The following is a 19927-nucleotide window of genomic DNA, read 5'->3' as shown; positions in this document are numbered from 1 at the left end:
ATCTCTGCAACCTTTCTGCATAATGAGTTCATATTCTTGGTTCAGTAGTGGAGAGAGAGAGAGAGAGAGAGAGAAGGAATTGCATGGGGATAATACCAGGTGTGCGAGGTGATTTTGATTGAAGAAATAAGAGAAAGAAGGGAGGAACTGAAGAAGTAAGAAAGCGACAAGAAGATGAATAGGGGAAGAGTCGTATGGCTTGAGACAAAGAAGAAGGTGTTTGGAACAAGTGGATGTTTTGAGACGGTTATGTGAGGACTTCGGCAGTAAAGGGAAAACGCTCTTTGCTGGATACTTGGACCCAGAAGAATTTCTGGCGACGAGTAGTTGTGGCCGACTGAAAATTTTCTAGGTGGAAGAAAAGTATGTGCTAGAACGTGTAAAACGGGAGAGTGACTGGTTTCGGTGTAAAATTCGGTGCGAGACATCGGTTTTCTGCGTCCATGGGACTGCATACTGCAAAGTTGTGGAACAGGAAAGGAAGTTATGGGCGTGATTGGGGATAATGAAGAGAAATTGTGGAGCAAATGAAAGAGTTTGATGAAATGTTCGCAGGAAGAGAGAATTGGCTGTAAATATGAGCATGATTGAGTTTATGAGGGTAAATGGAATCCTGTGTCGTAGAGGAATATTATTACCTTTCATTCATATGCAGTTGGTATTTGGGGATAGATAAAAGGTGAGCCACAGGGTGTGTATGAAGGACTGGGAAAGTTCTTGGGGGTATATGATGGCCAAGATTGAATTGTTTTACAGAAAAAAAACCGTAATTCATGACATCTGTAGAAACTAAAGCTGCTGCAGATTGGAATGATAAAGGAACATGGAGGGAGGGTGGTCTGCTTGGGCGCCTTCTTGCTTCACTTTCAGTGGACGATTCTGTTCATAGTTAGTACGAAGAGAGAGAGAGAGAGAGAGAGAGAGAGAGAGAGAGAGAGAGAGAGAGAGAGAGAGAGAGAGAGAGAGAGAGAGCAATTTGGAAATGTCAACAACTGTGAACTGTGAAACTACTGCGGGGAAAAACGAGAAATTTCATTGTGAACATAAATAACAGTTTATCTGCTCAGTGGTGTGAAAGTTGTCTCAAGGCAACCAAATTATGAATGCAAGTATATAGGCCTATGGACAAATGGAAGAAATTGATGTATATATGTATTTAATTATAAAGAAAGCTAATGAAATAAACTAAACGAGGTCAATAGAAACTAGTGGTTTTAGTTTCAGTTGTGACGTTGTGCTTGCATGAAAGTTTTATTTTTTTTTCCGTTTAATACTGGATGAATGTAATAGTTATCCAGACCTGGCCCCCTTATAGTGGTAAGCCTCATTATTGTCACATTTGTAAAGTACAGCCTATATATTTGTACGCTACTGTAAGAACGTTCGTCAATCAATTATTATTTAAATAATTATGATGGGATTGCCGAGTTCTCTATCCTTTATGGAGGTGAAGTGTGGTTATTATATGTGAAGAAAATAGTTGAGCTGGTGAGGTGAATTGTAAGTGTAGAATAGGGGTTCTTCTTCTTAACCTTTTGAAGACTCCACACCCCCAGTGAATTGTCTGTTTTGTTTCCATACCCCCTTTGCTTAAATTCACTCAAGTCCTATCTGTTGACAATATAACTTAATATTCTTAGCTCGATACATACTTCAGGTATGCGTAGCTGGGAATAGGATGTAGAAGAAAATCAAAAGCATTTATAATTTTATATAGTTATTCGTTTACAAAATGTACCCATGTACAACATTGACACATTATAATCAGTATACAAATATCCAGCGATCAAGTCCCACACCCCAGCATGTGGCTCTCAAAACCCCCAAGGGTATGGATACCCCCTGTTAAGAACCCATGGTTTAGAAAGGGTGAGAAATGTGGAGATATTTGGCAGACGCGGTTAAAAGTTCAGAATCTAGAGATGAAAGGATGGATTTGGGTAAAAAGTTGGACAGATGGCGTACAAGACGTACCGGAATGGAAGAGCATTTGGTTCCAGGAAGTGTGAGAGGGGGGTCAAAAGAGGTGAGTGGCTCATTGTGTGTGCGCGCGCGCAGGGGCGTTCAGTGTTAATGGTGATGAGCTGTCCCTTCCTAGGTGTATGGAAAGTTTCCTGCACAGGGTTTTCATCCATCCAAGACTAGGAAAACGACTGAATACATTACTCTTTTATTCCCTTTTCTTTCGTTTTATTTATTTTCTATCTGACCAGGAAAGCGAACATCTCCCCATATCTCATTGCCTCGTCCCAACTTTTGTTTCCTACTCCGATCTGTAGGCATTACTTACGATTCTTTGCAGCGTCCCTTTGGCTCCTAGCTGTTACCAACTTTCACTCCTTTTACTGTACCTCCATTCATATTCTCTCTTCTATCAGTGGCGGATTTAATGGGGGGCCCTTGCCACGTGCCGCACACAGGGATATGAATAATAGAGCATCGTTTTCTTTCAATAAATCATTATTAGTAGCGAACATTTGCTTCAACAAAGGCATCAACTGCTGCTACTGTGTGTACATACTATGTGTGTGTGCATACGTATATAAATATTGATATATATGTACCGTACTAGTTACATACGTATATAAATATTGATATATATGTACCGTACTAGTTACATATGTATATATATATATATATATATATATATATATATATATATATATATATATATAATATATATTTATATATATATAATCCTAAGTGGCCCCGCCCCCACATGAAAGATTTCTAGATCCGTCACTGTCTTCCATTTTACTTTCAACTCTCTCCTAACAATTCAATTGTTTCGTCGTCCAACTGCCAGGTTTTCATCCTGTTACACCTTTGACAATCTTTTTAACTTAACTTTTTCTTCCAGCGCTGAATGACCTCATCTGAGATAGCAGACCCAGCGCTTGGCCTTCGATAGTTCTTTCGCCTCGCAGTATATCATTCCGTCATCGAATCCTCGTGGCTTCGTGCTCCCTGCTTCTGTCAGATTTATGGTACTTTGAAACCTCTATTGGTCTCATCTGCCCTTTCCCTTCTCGTGCGCGTTAAACACTTTGAATCTACTACCGTTATGATAGCGCCTTAGTGGCGTGATCGGTAAGGTCTTGGCCTGTCACCTTGGTGGCCTCGAGTTCGATTCTAGGGCATTCTATTGAGGAGTGAGAGATGTGTATTTCTGGTGATGGAAGTCCACTCTTGACTTGGTTGGGAAGTCACGTAAAGCTGTTGGTCCCGTTACTGAATAACCACTGGTTTCATGCAATGTAAAAACATCATACAAACAAACAAACATATCTACCGTTATGATGTGCGTTTTCTTCTCATTGTCTCTTCTAAAAGGAGACCCGCCGGAGTATGCTGTTAGGCATCAAGAACAGGAAAGACAGGCCTTCTCGTAGCGGGGTTAGTGCCGTCAGTGCAACTCACGTGGTGCGCTGTATATAGACATTACTTAAGACAGGTTCTTTGCAGCCTCTTCCATTCCTTTTACTGTACCTCCGTTCGTATTCTGCACTGACATTCCACCATCTGTAGCAGTTACTTCGCAGTGCGCCAGCGAGGTTCTTCTTCTGTTGCGCCTTTCAAATCTTCTTACTGTCAGTTTCCCTTTCAAGGCCAGATGGCTTCATAGGTCCCAGCGCTTGTACTTTAGTCTAATCTATATATATATATTATATATATATTATATATATAATATATATAATTTATATATCGGTAGAGATATATTATATATAAAGATATAGATATATGTGTATACACACAGATATATATATATATATATATATATATATATATATATATATATATATATATATATAATTATATATATATTCCACAGGCCCTCCCTATCCTTGCACTTGTTTATAAGACTCAGATGGAGAGAGAGAGAGAGAGAGAGGGGGGTTTACTAAGTCCCTTGACATTTCATCGGCCTGGTAGCTGCTACATCCCGTGATGTCCGCGAGCTTGAACTTTCCCGGGGCGGGGGGAGGTTGCAGTTCGACGTCCACATTTCCTGTCGCCTCTGAGACTGAATCGCTCAGCGTTACCTATTGCTGCTGCTAGGGTTGGCGTTGACGTTGTAGCAACCAGAAGAATGAAACTGATCTTGTGACCTTTTTATTACGTTTTCCCCAGACATAGCTCCAGAAGAAATACTGCCTTTGTGGGTACCACGAGAAGACTCACGTCCATGGAAGACTTGCTTCTCAGAACGGGTCCCCTTATTTAATGAAGGCGTCATGTCTGGGGCGGATGTGTCCGCCTCTTTCTGTCGTCGGCAATAACTACTAATCTAAAAAGTGACAGGGAATGAAATAGAAGGGGCCAGAGTTCATCTTTATTTTGGTAAACGTCAGCGGATACATTTTTGAACAAGGGGTGCCGTTACATATGTACACTGAATTGTGGTTGGAATTCCTTTGTAGAACACTTCAACAACATCAGGAGGGCTTGGTTCACGTCTACACACACACACACACACACACACACACACACACACACACTGCACCATTCACCTGCTCTCTTGTAGTCATTCGTTCCTGGATAGGAAGGTCCTTCCTATCCTTTCAGTACCTCTCTCAAGCCACCCCACTCTTTCCACATAACCAGACCATCTCAGGACACCCTGGTTAAGTATCTCCATACTTCTTGGTGTTGCATTTCTTCTTCTGCCACATAAACTACGCAAGCATTTTATTTCAACATTTCAATCTTTACTTAATCTCATTTACATTCAACATCCATCCACACATCTCTTACATAAAGGAGAATTGGTTGAATGTTCTCATACATTCCTGTCATTCGCAGTCTCTTCTCATTCTTTTGCATACATTCTGTCACCTTCCTTGCTTCACCCATTCTGTGACTCGAAACTTCTCTTGTCAGTTCTTATTCTCTCATTCACATCAACATTCAGTGGTCCATCTTCCTGGTTTCCATTCACCCAAACTTACTCTGCTCACATTCATTCTCGATTTCCTTAGGTAAATAGACAGTGTTCACCCTTGTCTCAGATACAAACTTTTACTCCAAACCAGTCACTCTCCTGTATACATGATAATATATATATATATATAGATATATATATATATATATATATATACTTAAAAAAGTTATAAGCTAGTATCTAAAAAATTGAAATTGCAAGCAGTAAAATTCAGAGGCCTGTTAGGCCACACATGTATGACTTATGGCTTGCCAGAATGACTTCTTTGAACTCTCTCTCTCTCTCTCTCTCTCTCTCTCTCTCTCTCTCTCTCACTCTCTCTCTCACACACACACACACACACACACACACACACACACATATATATATATATATATATATATATATATATATATATATATATATATATATATATATATATATGCTAATGTCTAAAATGTCTTCATGCACTGAAACAGAGCCTGAGGATCTGCATGCGTACTTCTAATCAACTTCTGCAAAGCTAGAACATCAGCCAGAGCGTCGTGGGCATCGTATGTCTCCCCCAGTATTTGTTCTACTAGAGCTGTCTGGCTGTGCCCTTGGCCATGAGGTTTTTTGAGCCCTGGGTACAGCTTCTTGAAGAACTGACAGGTGTCGATGAAGCCAAGGACAATCTTTCGCAGCCTCGTCAATAAGTTGGACTCTCTCGTGTGGTAGAGAAGATGCCTTTTATCAAACGAGACATTATGAGCAACCAGGTAACATGGGCCAATCGAGTTCAGCCACTCCAGGAATTCAAGCAGTGTGTGAATCATAGGCTGAGTAGGAACCTTTTCCCACCTGTCTGGGTTCTCGGATACTCTTCGCTCTAGGACTCCATTGTTGTTTTTCAGTCCGTTTACTTTCTGAGCTTTGGGATTGACTGGTTTGGTAGGTGTCACGTATCTCATGAATTGTTGGCTGTTGTGCACAGCTGCAATCTGCAGAATGTCAGCGCCCTCTTCGAGTCCTCCAGTTTCCAAATCGAAAAACACGAGCTTTCCTTCATTCTCCTCTTCACTGTCTGCAGGATGGCACGAGTCCGAGGCCTCTGTGGGTTCGTCGCTTTCCTTCTTGATGGACAGAAACTTGGGTGGGAAACTGCTGTCTTGGCCAAAAGCTCTCTCGTCGGGTCTCTCAGGTCCATCTTCACAATTGGCCTTCATCACACCAGCTAAACGAGAAAGAGTGAAAGCAGATTGAAACATTGGATGGATTCTTGATTCCTGTAGATGTCTTACTGACTGTGCAGCATAGATCAACACTAAGCATCTTATCTTACCTGAGCTAGCCTGCGGTCAACTTTGTCTTATCTGATCTAAAAGTACCTTTCCTGATATAATCTTACTCTGGCCTAGTTCCCTCATCATTCAAGATCAGTTTTCTATTGCTAGAAGCTGCATTATATTTGTTTTCTCTTCCACAAAACTTTCGTCTACACTAAACAGCCATAATGACTTATTAGTGAGGTCAGTACACCTCACGTGGTGCACTGTAAGGGTTTTGCAGCATCACCTTGGCCTCTGACTGCAACCACTTCTTATCCTTTTACCTGACCTCCGTTCCTGTTTCCTTTTTTCAATCTTGGTCTTTCAAGCACTCCAAGCCTCTTTTCACCGCCTTCAGCACTGAATAGCCAAGATGCCTCAGTGCTTAGCTTGAGAGCCTCAGTTTCACCAGGCAGACTCATTTCCTAACTTGCCAATTTCCTCAGACTTCTTGGATAACCTCACTCTGAAATGTACGTTGAGGGTTCGTGTCCTGCCGCGGGCATTAAAAGAGTTTCTTCATTTGGATCTCGGGCTGTTAAGCGACAAGTTTGTCCAAAAAGTTTGAGGGAATCGAGAAGTTGAGAGGTCATTGTGGCAATGTAAAACTATATCTATAATATATAAATAATTATAATATATATTATATATATTATAATAATAAAATCCGAGTGGCTCTTGTTTGTCTTCCCTTGAGTGACAGTAGGGGAGACATGACTCAGCTACCTACCCCTTGCAAAATGGGTGGGGATGGGGTAGGTAGAGGAACAGGAGGGTAGGGAAGACATCCACCCTCCTGCAAACCTGTTTGTGCGCCCTGGGTTGGTGGAGATAGATCTGTGTATGTATATATATATATATATATACATACATACATACATACACACACACACACACACATATATATATATATATATATATAAATAGGATGGAGAAAAGCCAGCGTAGCATCATACATGTATTTTCCAAATTTTCAAGACTTTGGGTCTCATCATCAGGGCTGTAAAATATACAAAATATACAAATTAAAAAAGACTCAGTATTAATATTAATAAAAATGGAACAACATAAAAGTTAAATATAATAATTAAAAACATGAACTAAAAAAAAAAATATATATATATATATATAAATTTAAAAGTGAAGAATGGAGTTAAAAAACTGAGTGACGTTGTCTGGTTTGGAAAGGAGGACGTCAACTACGCTATATATAGAACTGTGGAAGAAGTCTGACCATTTAATGGGGGCACAAGTTGTTTGATTGTTAACGACTCCAAAACAGAGAGAGAATAGTCATTGGGCGCTTGGGTGACTGCGAAAATCCTTATATGAAAATGATGTTTTACATTTATTACAATGTTCTCGTATGTTGGAAAATTCTTTCGTTTTCAAATTACATCCCGTACGGTGACTGACTCCGAGATGAGAATCGATTCTGACTTTGAGCAGTCTTTTGGTGGCTCCCACCTATTTCCCGATCTTATATTTCGGGCAAGTAAAGCAATATACCACCAAAGACCGCATGAAAATCGGAAGTTTATCTTTGTGGGAGAACAAAGAACCCAGAGTTTTAGGATTTTTGCTATCAACTTAAGATTCACAGCCGGATAAGTTTTCTGAATGACTTTTTGTATTTGCACCTTAAATGCGTTGGACTGAATGAAAGGTATAGAGGCATATATTAATAATTTAGGCACGTTCGGTACAAGTTGACGTGGCTGAAATTTATCATTTAAAAAGTTATTGACATATTTCATGAATAAGGCTGGAGGATACGAATTGTTTTTAAAAAACTGAAGTAAAAATTGGATTTCGCTATGGAAGTTATGCCAGCTGGAAGATAACGTATAAGCACGGTGTACCAGCTTGGAAATACTATTTAATTTAAATGTCATGGAACAACTGCTATAAAGTTAATACCTTGACCTGTGAACGTCTTTTTTCTAAAGACGCTCGTATTAAAACCATGTTCTGTCCTAGTAATTAAAACATCTAAAAAAGCAAGTTGGTTGTCTTGTTCATGCTCAATTGAGAAATTTATATTAGGATGTAGGCCATTGATATATTGCACGAAAGCTTCAGAATCGATTTTCACCTCGGAGTAGTCACCGTACGGGATGTACTTTGAAAACGAAAGAATTTTCCAACATACGAGAACATTGTAATAAATGTAAAACATCATTTTCATATAAGGATTTTCGCAGTCACCCAAGCGCCCAATGACTATTCTCTCTCTGTTTTGGAGTCGTTAACAATCAAACAACTTGTGCCCCCATTAAATGGTCAGACTTCTTCCACAGTTCTATATATAGCGTAGTTGACGTCCTCCTTTCCAAACCAGACAACGTCACTCAGTTTTTTAACTCCATAGAGATAGGTACTAACTTGAGCATTATTAACTTTTTAATTTTTTATATATTTATATTTTTTTTAGTTCATGTTTTAAATTATTATATTTAACTTTTATGTTGTTCCATTTTTATTAATATTAATACTAAGTCTTTTTTTAATTTGTATATTTTGTATATTTTACAGCCCTGATGATGAGACCCAAAGTCTCGAAAATTTGGAAGATACATGTATGATGCTACGCTGGCTTTTCTCCATCCTATTTATATTAAATCTACGGCGTTCCAGATGCCCCAACTTTCCTGCGTATATATATATATATATATATATATATATATATATATATATATATATCATATATATATACACACACACATATATATATATATATATGAATAACTTCTTGATCATGAAGTATATAAAACGTGATGCTATGTATAAATAAAGGTTTTTTGCCACGAAGGAAAAAAAATGAAAAAGCAAGATAGCCAAGTACTTTCGGTCCTGTTCGGACCCTTTACTGAGGCAAACTGATTTTACAAAGAACAACATAGTCAAAAGAAGGCTTAATATACAAACTGACACTACCAGATTAGCCATAAGGGCGATTTTCACTCTACAGAAAGGAGGAGTCGCCAAAGGCTAGCCACACCTTGAAGGATACCCGCAGTAAACAAGTGATTCTTCCAGAAAACAGTACATTTTGAAAAAAAAACACGAGCATATACAATTTAATATCATGAATTTTTACACAAATTTTCCCAACAAAAATTATTATTAATGAAAAGACGAAAGAAAATATAAATATATATATATATCAAGCAAGAGAAAGAGGGAGAGAGAATATCGAACCAGAGAGAGAGAGACGAGAGAGAGAGAGAGAGAGAAAAAATATAACTATATACATGTGGGACTAATTTATTAGTTGTTCATTTATTTTGAGGTCCTTCATAAACATCTTACAAATATATGGGTCCAAATGGTACATTCCCAGACTAAGATTTAGGTTGTTTTTATTAGTGATTTGTATAATTGCCGATTCCAGTAAATTTCTTGAAACATAATCATTAGATCTAGCAATTACCGAGGTATCACCCCAATTAACACAATGAGATTTTTCACTCAGATGGATAAACAGTGCATTTGAAGTCTGGGCTGTTCTAACTGAATACATATGTTGCTTTATACGTACACATAAATTTTTACTTGACTGACCAACGTAAAACGAAGGGCAATCCTTACGAGGAATTTTGTAAATGATGTTGTTATTTGTTACGTGACTATTCTTAATTAGCATATCTTTAATGCTAATTAAGAATAGTCCCGTAACAAATAACATCATTTACAAAATTCCTTGTAAGGATTGCCCTTCGTTTTACGTTGGTCAGTTTGCTTCAGTAAAGGGTCCGAACAAGACCGAAAGTACTTGGCTAACTCGCTTTTTCATTTTTTTCCTTCGTGGCAAAAAACCTTTATATATATTATATATATATATATATATATATATATAGATAAATCTATATATATATAATATATTATAATATTATATATATATATAATTACATACCTTGCCAATGCTTTTTATCGTAGAGTAGCTCGTCTTTGATGTTTTCTGTCTTGGTGAGATTCTGGTTGGAACCTTCTGCAGATGGAGACAAAGTTGTTGTGTTTGCCTGTAAGAAAACATACTTCTATTCGCTATAATAATAATAATACTAATAATAATAATAACAATTGACTCTTGTTGCTAAGTTGGATGTAGTTATTACTTGAGGTTCTTTGCAACGTCCCTTAAGCCCCTAGCTTTAAGTTTTCATTCCTTTTACTATGCCTCCGTTCGTATTCCCTTTCTTCCATCTTCCTTCCACCCTCTCCTAACAGTTGTTCCTTCCACCAGAGGGTGGAAGGAACAACTGTTGGTACATAGTGCAACGGGGAGGTTCACTGTACAGTTTCCATTTCAACACTGAGTGACCTCGTGGGTCCCAGCGCTTGGCCTTTGCCCTAGATCTTACATTCTATTCTATTCTTATTCTAACCTGCTGACTGTGCTCCTGGTTCGTGAAATGAAAGCTGAACACCCCTTTGATCTCAAAGGTCTGGTTGCCAATCCCGCTTGAGGACACATCCCGCAGGAGGGTGATGCTGTCCGACCCAGCCTGACCTCGAATTCCTGCTCTCGTGACCTCAGGCATCCTGGCGTCCTGTGGGGATGATAAATGCATAGGTTGTACACTGAGTGGTTTCTTGTATTTTTAATTTTCTGCAAAAGAAAATTATTCAGATCTCAATAACTACAGAGGCCGGAGAGGTGCAAATTGGTATATTGATCATCCACCCTCCGATCATCAAACATACCAAATTGCAGCCCTCTAGCCTCTGTAGTTTTTAAAATTGTATTTAAGGTTACAGTTAGCCATGATTGTGCGTCTGGCACCGCTATAGATGCCGCCACAGCTGAGAGTTTCATACAGCATTTTTTACTCGTTTTTTTTATGCTCAAGAGGCTCTAGAATTGAATTGCGTCTCGGGAGAGGCTGGTTTATTGTACACCCTCCCCCCGTCCCCGCCCCCTCCTGTGAGAGGCATAGTAGCATCAGTAAAAGATATGTAGTACTTAGGTAGGACGCCCACAAAGGGTTGAGTCCCTGTCATTAAGTACTGGGCTTTAACACTGAAGCTATACAGTTGCAGCTAAACCTTTATAGATAAATCACATTTGCATTGATAGGAAAAAAAAAGTGATGATACCTTCTCCTAACTGTACACACGTATGAGGTTGAACAATAGAAATGACGGCAATAAGATGATGACATACATGACAACAGAGATATAATTAGTATAATGGTGACAACGACGGCAAAAACGCATACCTACACATACCAGGCATCATCAATGTTCGTAGCTTAGGCTACCTTAATTGTCCCAGTAGTGTTATCAGTACACCCCATGCGCTACACTGTAGGCATGGCTTCATTTTCTTTGCAGCGTGCTTACGGCCCCTAGCTGCAACCCCTTTCGTTCCTTTTACTGGACCTCCTTTCATATTCTCTTTCTTATATCTTCTGACTTTCCTCAACCCTCCTGACAATAGTTTCCATGGTGCAACTGCTTCGAGGTTTTCCTCTTGTTACACCTATCAGCCCTCATAGGTCCCAGTGCTTGGCCTCTGGCCTAAATTCTATATTCAGTCCGTGCCACCTTCATTGTAACGGTAGAATTCTACCCAAGGTCACCTGTCGAAGGCAGTTGGAAAGTCAGCTTCATCTTGGAGTTCAGTTAGAAACGGGCGTCTGTGTTTGGGAAGTGGGCAGACCACGGTGTTTATTCATCAGTGGGCCCTTTATTAACTTCGCATTTCGCAATACCGATCGATAAATGGAAAGATAATGATGATGGCTGGTTCATCGTTTCATTAGCGCCCGCCAGGAAAGTCTAAGTGGTGATGATAATAAAGTTATGGTTTTTAATAGTATTATTTTCTGCCATTTGATTGTTACTTTTACTTCCTATTTATATCAGTTGTTAATGGTTATCATCATCATCATCATACCCAGCATTTGAATATGTATACCTCCAATGTGATAAAAATAGGGGATGCCATTTTTAACAACAAAGTTGTAAAAAAAATTTCATCACGAAAATATGGAATGTGACAAAAGAAAGAGAAACGATGGAGTTCTGCAAGGCCTTTCGACTTCTTGTCCTTTACTTAGCAGACTGAAGAACGATAAGAATGAGTTCACAAAGAAAGCTCGTATAAATGACAGTTGGGGATTACAAAGGGAAAAAATATGGACCTGGAATCCCGCAAAACTGAAGAATTAATAAGCCCCCGGAAGCAGGGATCAGTTCATTACTAAGATACTCTAAAATAGAATCTATAGGGACTGTAGTAAAACGGCAACAAACATTAAAGCTAACAAATCTATCATTGGGGCAAAAAGTGATTTTGATTACCAACTAAATCAAGAGAATTATAAACTGTGTGAGAATCAGAGAGATAGTTCCAAGTAACGGGGACAAGAGCTTGGTAATATATTTCTAAAGTTTATATGACACTAGGCCAACAGTACTGATAATAGTCCGCACAGGGTTCTTTACTGTGTCCATTTTTATATCAGTCAATCTAGCAAGGATTTAGAAGTATGAATTAAACAGCATAAGTATTCATTCAAAACTGGGCAAACATTTAGTGCTGTATCCATTCATTCAAATAAAAACTCTCACGAAATCTCTAGAATCTGCCATTATACAGCTTATTTCCGGTCGTCCTTTTAACCTAAGCCCATGTGTGTACTGTTTGGACCTCTGTAGTTGTAAGATGTTCAAGACTGACATAAAAGATAATATCACTGACTTAATTACAATAAGTTACCATGTAGATATTTTTTATGTATTCGTATTTTGTAAAAATGTTCACCAGTTGTTCACCAATGGGACAGTTATCGAGTTGTTATAACATTTTTTGGTGGTCTGTCACCTTTTATGTGTCTTGTAATTGCTGTTGAGCCTTATCACTTGTCAAAACCCTTAGCCCTGTTTTGGTCGGTCTACTCATTCCTCAGTTCCGTTGGATTCCAGGTACTTATTTATTTCCTTTGTAATCCCCATCTGCCATTGATACGAGCTTTCGTTGTGAACTTATTCTTATATTTCTTCGGTCGGCTCAAGTTCCTCGTTGGACGAGTGGATTTCGCGCTCGGCTACCAATCCGGTGGTCTGAAGAAGTCCGATTCTCGGCCCGGCCAATGTGGAACCAGAGGAATTTATAATGTGGTTCGGATCCCACAGTAAGCTGTAGGTCTCGTTGCTAGGTAACCAATTGGTTCCTAGCTACGTAAAAATATCAAATCCTTCGGGCCAGCCCTAGGAGAGCTGTTAATCAGCTCAGAGGTCTGGTAAAACTAAGATATACTTAACTTTCAGTCGGCTCAGTAAAGGCCAAGAAGGCGAAAGGTCTGGCAGAACTCCATCGTTTCTCTTTTCTTCCTAGATTTTGTCCAACGGTCTGACAGCAAGACGAACTTGGAGAATGAAACCAAAGCTGATTGAAACCAAATGCTTGATCAGCTTTGTCGATCCTTTATTTCATCATGACAGCTAATGAGACAGACGCAGGACTCCCTGGAACTTCACCCTTGAAACCCAGGCCACGCCCTTTCAAACGCCAATTATGTAACGTAATAATGGTAGGGTGGTCTTTCTCTCTCTCTCTATCTTCTTCTTTACCTTCAGCTTTTCCCATTTCTATATGGGGTCGCTGTTTCTAGTCAGCCTTCTCCATCTTCCTCTGCCCTGTACATCTTGTTCTCTTAGACCCTTTTCCTTCATGTCATTCAATAATTTATCTTTCTACCTGAACTTTGACCTTCCCCTCCCTCTTTTGCCCTCCACCTCCATGTTCATAACCCTCTTACATACGTGTTCATCATCAGTCATTTTCAATAATAGGGCATGGCTTCGCAGAAAAACAGGGCAAAGATCACTGCTACATTCTTGTTTTGATGGTTGAATGAGGAATTAACACACACACACACACACACACACACACACACACACACACACACACACACATATATATATATATATTATATATATATATATATATATCTATATATATATATATTATCTATATATATATATATAATATACATTACATCAAACGGAGGGCTGACGGGAATAGTCTCGACTGGTCGTTAGAGTACATGTTTATGCCCAACGTTTCGTAATTCAGGATTACATTATCAGGGGTTCTAGGAAAAAAAACAAAAAAACAAAGACTATTGACAATAAAACTACAGCAAAGATATTCCTGTCTGCCCTACTGTTGGACGCCTGTATTCAGGCATTCGTGTCCTTTGCTCGTTGGTGTATGTACTTATATATATAATTGTATATATATATATATATATATATATATATATATATATATATATATATTATAATATTGTATATATATAGATCTATATATATATATTATATATATATCTATATATATAGATCTATATATTACCGAATGTTATATTAAGTTGTATAATTGTATATATAAATATTTTAACTTTCGCAACGTAGGCTCAGATGCCTCGCAGTTGTACTGTCACAAAGATTCGGGAGTTCCTAGCGGATCCTCGGGCCAAGAGGAGAAGAATCAATTCTTCCTCTTCTTCGGACCAAGACTGTCATTTTCAAGTCAGCAAGAAGGTCGGAAAATCAGTGGCTATTAAGCACAAGGTTGGCAGACGAAGCCGTTCGCAAGAGTCCGAACAAGCGAGAGAGGTGACGGCCGGCGAGCTAGCGGCCGAGGCGGAGTTGCCAGTTCGGATCGCAAAACTGCGATACCTCTGGTAAAATCGACGTTGGCGGCGAAAGGTGCAGCAGAGGATGGAATGCAGGTCCCAGTTTCGCCTGTAAGGCCGTTCAAAATACGTACGAAGGACGATAACGCTCCTATTAAAAGTACGAAAAATAGAGAGTTGGCAACCTCGGCGGATACGTTCGTGGAAGGCAGTGTCCGTCTGGATAGAAGGCCGAGGCCGGGCTCGCCGACGCTCGAAAACGATGCCAATGCTAATAGAGACGAACTTACCTCTGTCTTAAGGGAGCCTTCATCTTGGAGATCTAGACGAGATTCTCGCTCTAGATCCGTGAGCAGAGAAAGAGTGAGACGTTCTCGTTCCCCTGCTGACTATCTGGGATCGAGCCAACAGCGGCCAGCAAAGATCAAAGAGACCGCGGCCGTAGGGGCAGGCGGCCGTGGAATTCCGGGCCGTCTGTCAGAAGATAGAGGCGAGACAACATCTCTCGTGACGGAGAGTGGTACACTAGAGCCGGAGGAAGGAGAAAACCAAGAGTTTCTGGCCTCGTATGCAGAGGTTATTGATTTGATTCGTCAATTCAATAGCCTTTCGGAGAAGACAGAAACACCGGCCAGTATGCTTCCTCCTGGAATTGACATGGCGTTTGGACTAAAGAGGGATACCAAGGTGTCGTATGAATTACCTTGTTCGAGTGCCATTGCGGAATCCCCGGTCTTGCAAACACGTAAAACGCAAAGATTGCAGGGAGGGATAATTCCTTAAGATCTAATAGATCATTTAAATTTATTCCCCCTCCAATGATAAAGCAAAGGAAATATTATACGACACCGAAGGTCCCTTTGCTGTCTAGACAAATGAACCCTAATGTTGTAAGGTTAAGGCCTGGATTAACCTTGGATCAGGTTAAAATGGAGTGCCCTTCGATGACGTACCAAGAGGCTGCTACGTTAGAAGCAACAGCTTCTTCTGTCTTTCAGGCTGCGTCCTGGTTAGACCTTTGGTCAACAGCAGTGGCGAAAATTGCATCCTCGGAAGCAACAAGGAAAGTAGTGGATGAACCATTGTTCATTAGATTACTACAGTCAGGGTCCAAGGCGATTGCGTACCTGACAAACGTAAGTGCCAATGTTTGGGCAAATATCCTGCTAATGAGGAGAGATGCAGCATTGGCTAGACTAAGCCGCAATGTGGATTTGGATTCCCTGTTAGCAATGAGGAATGGGGATATCTTGGAATCGCAACTACTGTTGCCAGAGGTCATACTGGAAGAGGCGATAGATAGAAGAAGGATGGACACTAACGATAGGTTGGTGCAACAGGCAGTTAGGAAAACCTCTAACAGTCAAACTATTCCTTTGGAGGGAAGACAACAGCAGATGTCTCGAAAGAAGACAGTGAGACATAGCATCCCTAATAGAGTCACAAGACCCTCTTCCCCAAAGAGGATAACTCATCGGCCCTTTCACAATAGAAACAACAGAGGAAGGGGCAATAGGGGAAGAGGGAGAGGCTCAAGAAGATAGGATGGGCGCCTCCCATCACTCGGCTCCACACCATGTGGGGGGTTGCCTGGTCAAATCACTGGAAGGTGTGGCAGGAACTAGGGGCAGAGCAGTGGGTGGTGGATGTTCTCAGGATCGGGTATTTGATTCCGTTCGAGGTAACCCCGCCCCTGACAGATCAACCATTACCCCACGTCACTTATGCCCACAAATCTCAGAAGGCCACTATTCTGCAGGACGAAGTGAAGAAGATGATGGAAAAAGGAGCTGTGCAACAAGTATGCAGTCCGACAAAAGGCTTCTACAGCAGGATTTTCCTGGTACCCAAAGCCAACGGGGAGTGGAGGACAGTAATAGACCTGTCAACGCTGAATCTGTTTATAAGGAAAACCAGTTTCAAGATGGAAACTCCGAAAACGGTTCTACAAGCAGTCAGAATCGGAGACTTTATGCTGACAGTCGATCTAAAGGACGCATACTTTCAGATACCAGTCCATCAGTCTTCAAGGAAATTTCTCCGCTTCAGTCTTGCAGGGAAAGCTTTCGAGTTTAAGGTCCTGTGCTTCGGATTGACAACATCTCCTCAAGTTTTTACAAGAGTGTTCACCCTCGTGTCGGCGTGGGCGCATGCTCAGGGGATCAGGCTAATAAGATATCTGGACGATTGGCTGGTGATAGCAAAGTCCAGGGATAAATTACTCAGGGACAGGGCGGCCCTCCTGCAGCTTTGTCACAGCCTAGGTATTGTGGTGAATCAGCAGAAGTCGCAGCTGGATCCAAGTCAACGTTTGGAATATCTGGGAATGGTGATAGACACAACACAAGCAAAGTATTCCCGACAGACCAAAGCGTAGAGAAATGCAAACAAGTGATGAATGCCTTTCTGGGAAAGCAGACACAGCCAGCAAGACAGTGGCAGGTGGTGCTGGGAATCCTAACCTCCCTGGAGAAGCTAGTACCACAAGGAAGGCTACACCTTCGGTCCCTACAATGGAGGATGAAGGAGTTTTGGTCACCAACAGTAGATCACCCGTACGAGCAAATTCCCTTGTCGGCAGAAGTGAGGAAAGACTTGCTGTGGTGGGTGGACGACGACAATCTGACAGTGGGTGTCCCCCTTCAACAATCCTCCCCAGACCTCTTGCTGTTCTCGGATGCGTCACTAGAAGGCTGGGGAGCCCATATGGAGGAGTTGATGGTGTCAGCAAAATGGAGTTGCAAGGACAGAGAACTCCATATAAACGTGCTGGAGTTGAAAGCAGCTTTCCTGGCTCTACAAGAATTCAGGGAGAGAGTAAAGGGACACTCAGTGGTATTGATGTCAGACAACACCACAGTAGTAGCTTATATAAACAAGCAAGGAGGCCTAGTTTCTTGGCAGTTACATGTAATGACAGTTCAACTTCACCAGTGGGCTATAGAGAACCTGGTAGACATCAAGGCCAGGTATATTCCGGGAAAAAGAAACATAGTGGCCGACAAGTTGAGCCGCAGGGATCAGATTCTGGGAACGGAGTGGTCCCTACACCAACAGGTAGTGGACAGGATGCTCATGTTGTGGGAAGGACCGATCATAGACCTATTCGCAACCAGGTACAACAAAAAGTTGGAAGTGTATTGTTCAGTAGTCCCGGACGCAGAGGCAGTAGCAGAAGATGCGCTACAACACCCCTGGGACAATCTGGACGTGTACGCATTTCCTCCATTTTGTCTAATCCGTCAGGTTCTGAACAGGGTAATGCGGTCTCAGAACCTCAAGATGACCCTGGTAGCCCCGTTATGGCCGAAAGCAGAGTGGTTTCCAGACCTACTGGAACTCCTAGTAGATGTGCCAAGAGAGTTACCTCCATGGAGCAACCTTCTGTGTCAGCCTCACGTGGAGAGGTACCACCAGTCGGTGAAGTCCCTATCGCTTCACGGGTGGAGACTGTCAAGTATCTCCTCCGAGAGCGAGGGTTTTGGCAGAAAGCAGCAACTCAGATGGCAGGTAATATCAGAAAATCATCTGCGACAGTATACCAAGGGAAGTGGTCAGCATACTGTGATTGGTGTCGTAGAGGGAACGTGTCTCCACTCGGTACCACTATTCAGCAGTTAGCAGACTTTCTGATATATCTCAGAACAGAAAAACATATGTCTGTATCTGCAGTGAAGGGGTACAGGGCTGCTCTAGCCTCAGTCTTACGAATGAAAGGAGTGGACATATCGTCTTCATGGGAGTTGGCCATGCTGATGAGGAGCTTTGAACAGTCATGCCCACCAAAGGAGCTAAAAGCCCCAGATTGGGATCTGACCAAGGTACTGAGTAGTCTGACAAAACCCCCCTACGAACCACTAAGGCAGTCCACGGATAGGAGCCTGACCCTGAAGACAGTCTTCTTATTGGCCCTGGCTTCAACCAAAGGGTGGGGGAGCTACATGGCCTCTCATATCTCATAAAGCACTCGAGAGGTTGGAGATCAATGGTGTGTGAGTTTGTCCCAGAATTCGTGGCAAAGACCCAAAATCCAACAATAGTAGACGGCAGATTCGACTCCTTTACCATACCTTCCTTGGCAGACTTTGTAGACAACGACAAAGCTGAAATGCTCCTGTGCCCCGTCAGGGCACTAAGGGAGTACGTAAAGAGAACAAGGCACCTCAGGCCGGGTGCCAGAGGTTGTTCGTAAGTACAGGACGGAACAAGAAGGAAGTGTCCAAGAATACAATATCATTTTGGCTAAGGGAGACGATCAGAGATGCTTATACTGCAGAAGACAGAGGGTCAGATAGCCAGGTGGGAGCTAGAGCTCATGACATCAGGGGTGTGAGTGCTTCCCTGGCATTTAAGAAGAACATGTCTGTGGATAAAATTCTGAAAGCTGGCGTGTGGAAGCGCCAAACAACTTTCACCTCATTTTATTTGAAAGATGTTGCCCATAGATCCTTGGACACCTTTTCCTTGGGTCCAGTGGTGGCGGCCCAACAAGTGATATAGTTCATCCAGTGCCCCTGGCGGGTCAGTTTGCGTCTAGTCTAAGATGAAGGTATGAAAGTAGAATGAATGGGATGACTGGTCTTTTCTTTACTACTTTCCTTCCTACTCCTTTAACTACCGGGCAATATGAAGGAGAGTACCGTCATGTGCTGGAACGGACTAGATGCAGGTGAGATGGTCAGCCATACTGTGAAGCTATCTTAGCTGATGATATACTTTTCAGTAGCAACACACCCCTCTGGATAATAAGGAAAAGAGGGTGAAGGTGGATCCAGTCGCAAGGGACAAGAGTAAACAGTAGAATGGTATCTACACCCAGTGGGAGGAAACCAATAGATCCGCTTATATCTTTGGTCCTAGGTTCATTGTCCATTCTCTTAGAATTTCCCTATATATTCGGAAATGGATAAGGTGGCAAACTCCCAGTCAGTTGTAGAGACTTACCTCCCTCCAATAGTAAGTCTATCCTAATGTTAAGACCGAAGGTTTGTTTCGTGTATGAACAAATACCAAATTTGTAACTAATTTGTATTTTTCATAACTAACAA

At 41.2% G+C, this 19927-nt stretch overlaps 1 protein-coding gene across 12 annotated transcripts in view; it reads right to left on the bottom strand.

Moving 5' to 3' along the window:
* Positions 1-4319: 4319 nt before the first annotated feature.
* Positions 4320-19927, bottom strand: part of LOC135205712 (uncharacterized) — a 50959-nt gene continuing 35351 nt past the window's right edge. For all 12 annotated transcript variants that reach the window (XM_064236779.1, XM_064236783.1, XM_064236781.1 and 9 more), the window contains 3 exons: positions 10620-10784; positions 10148-10253; positions 4320-6137 (listed from right to left, as the gene is read on the bottom strand). In XM_064236779.1, coding sequence (XP_064092849.1) covers positions 5374-6137; positions 10148-10253; positions 10620-10784 — 1035 coding nt within the window. In that variant the 3' untranslated portion in view covers positions 4320-5373. The remainder of the gene's footprint in view (positions 6138-10147; positions 10254-10619; positions 10785-19927) is intronic.

Source organism: Macrobrachium nipponense, chromosome 24 (assembly GCF_015104395.2).
Source record: "Macrobrachium nipponense isolate FS-2020 chromosome 24, ASM1510439v2, whole genome shotgun sequence".
NCBI lineage: Eukaryota > Metazoa > Arthropoda > Malacostraca > Decapoda > Palaemonidae > Macrobrachium > Macrobrachium nipponense.
The sequence above is the reverse complement of the archived record's forward strand: the minus strand, read 5'-3'. Positions and strand labels throughout refer to the sequence as shown.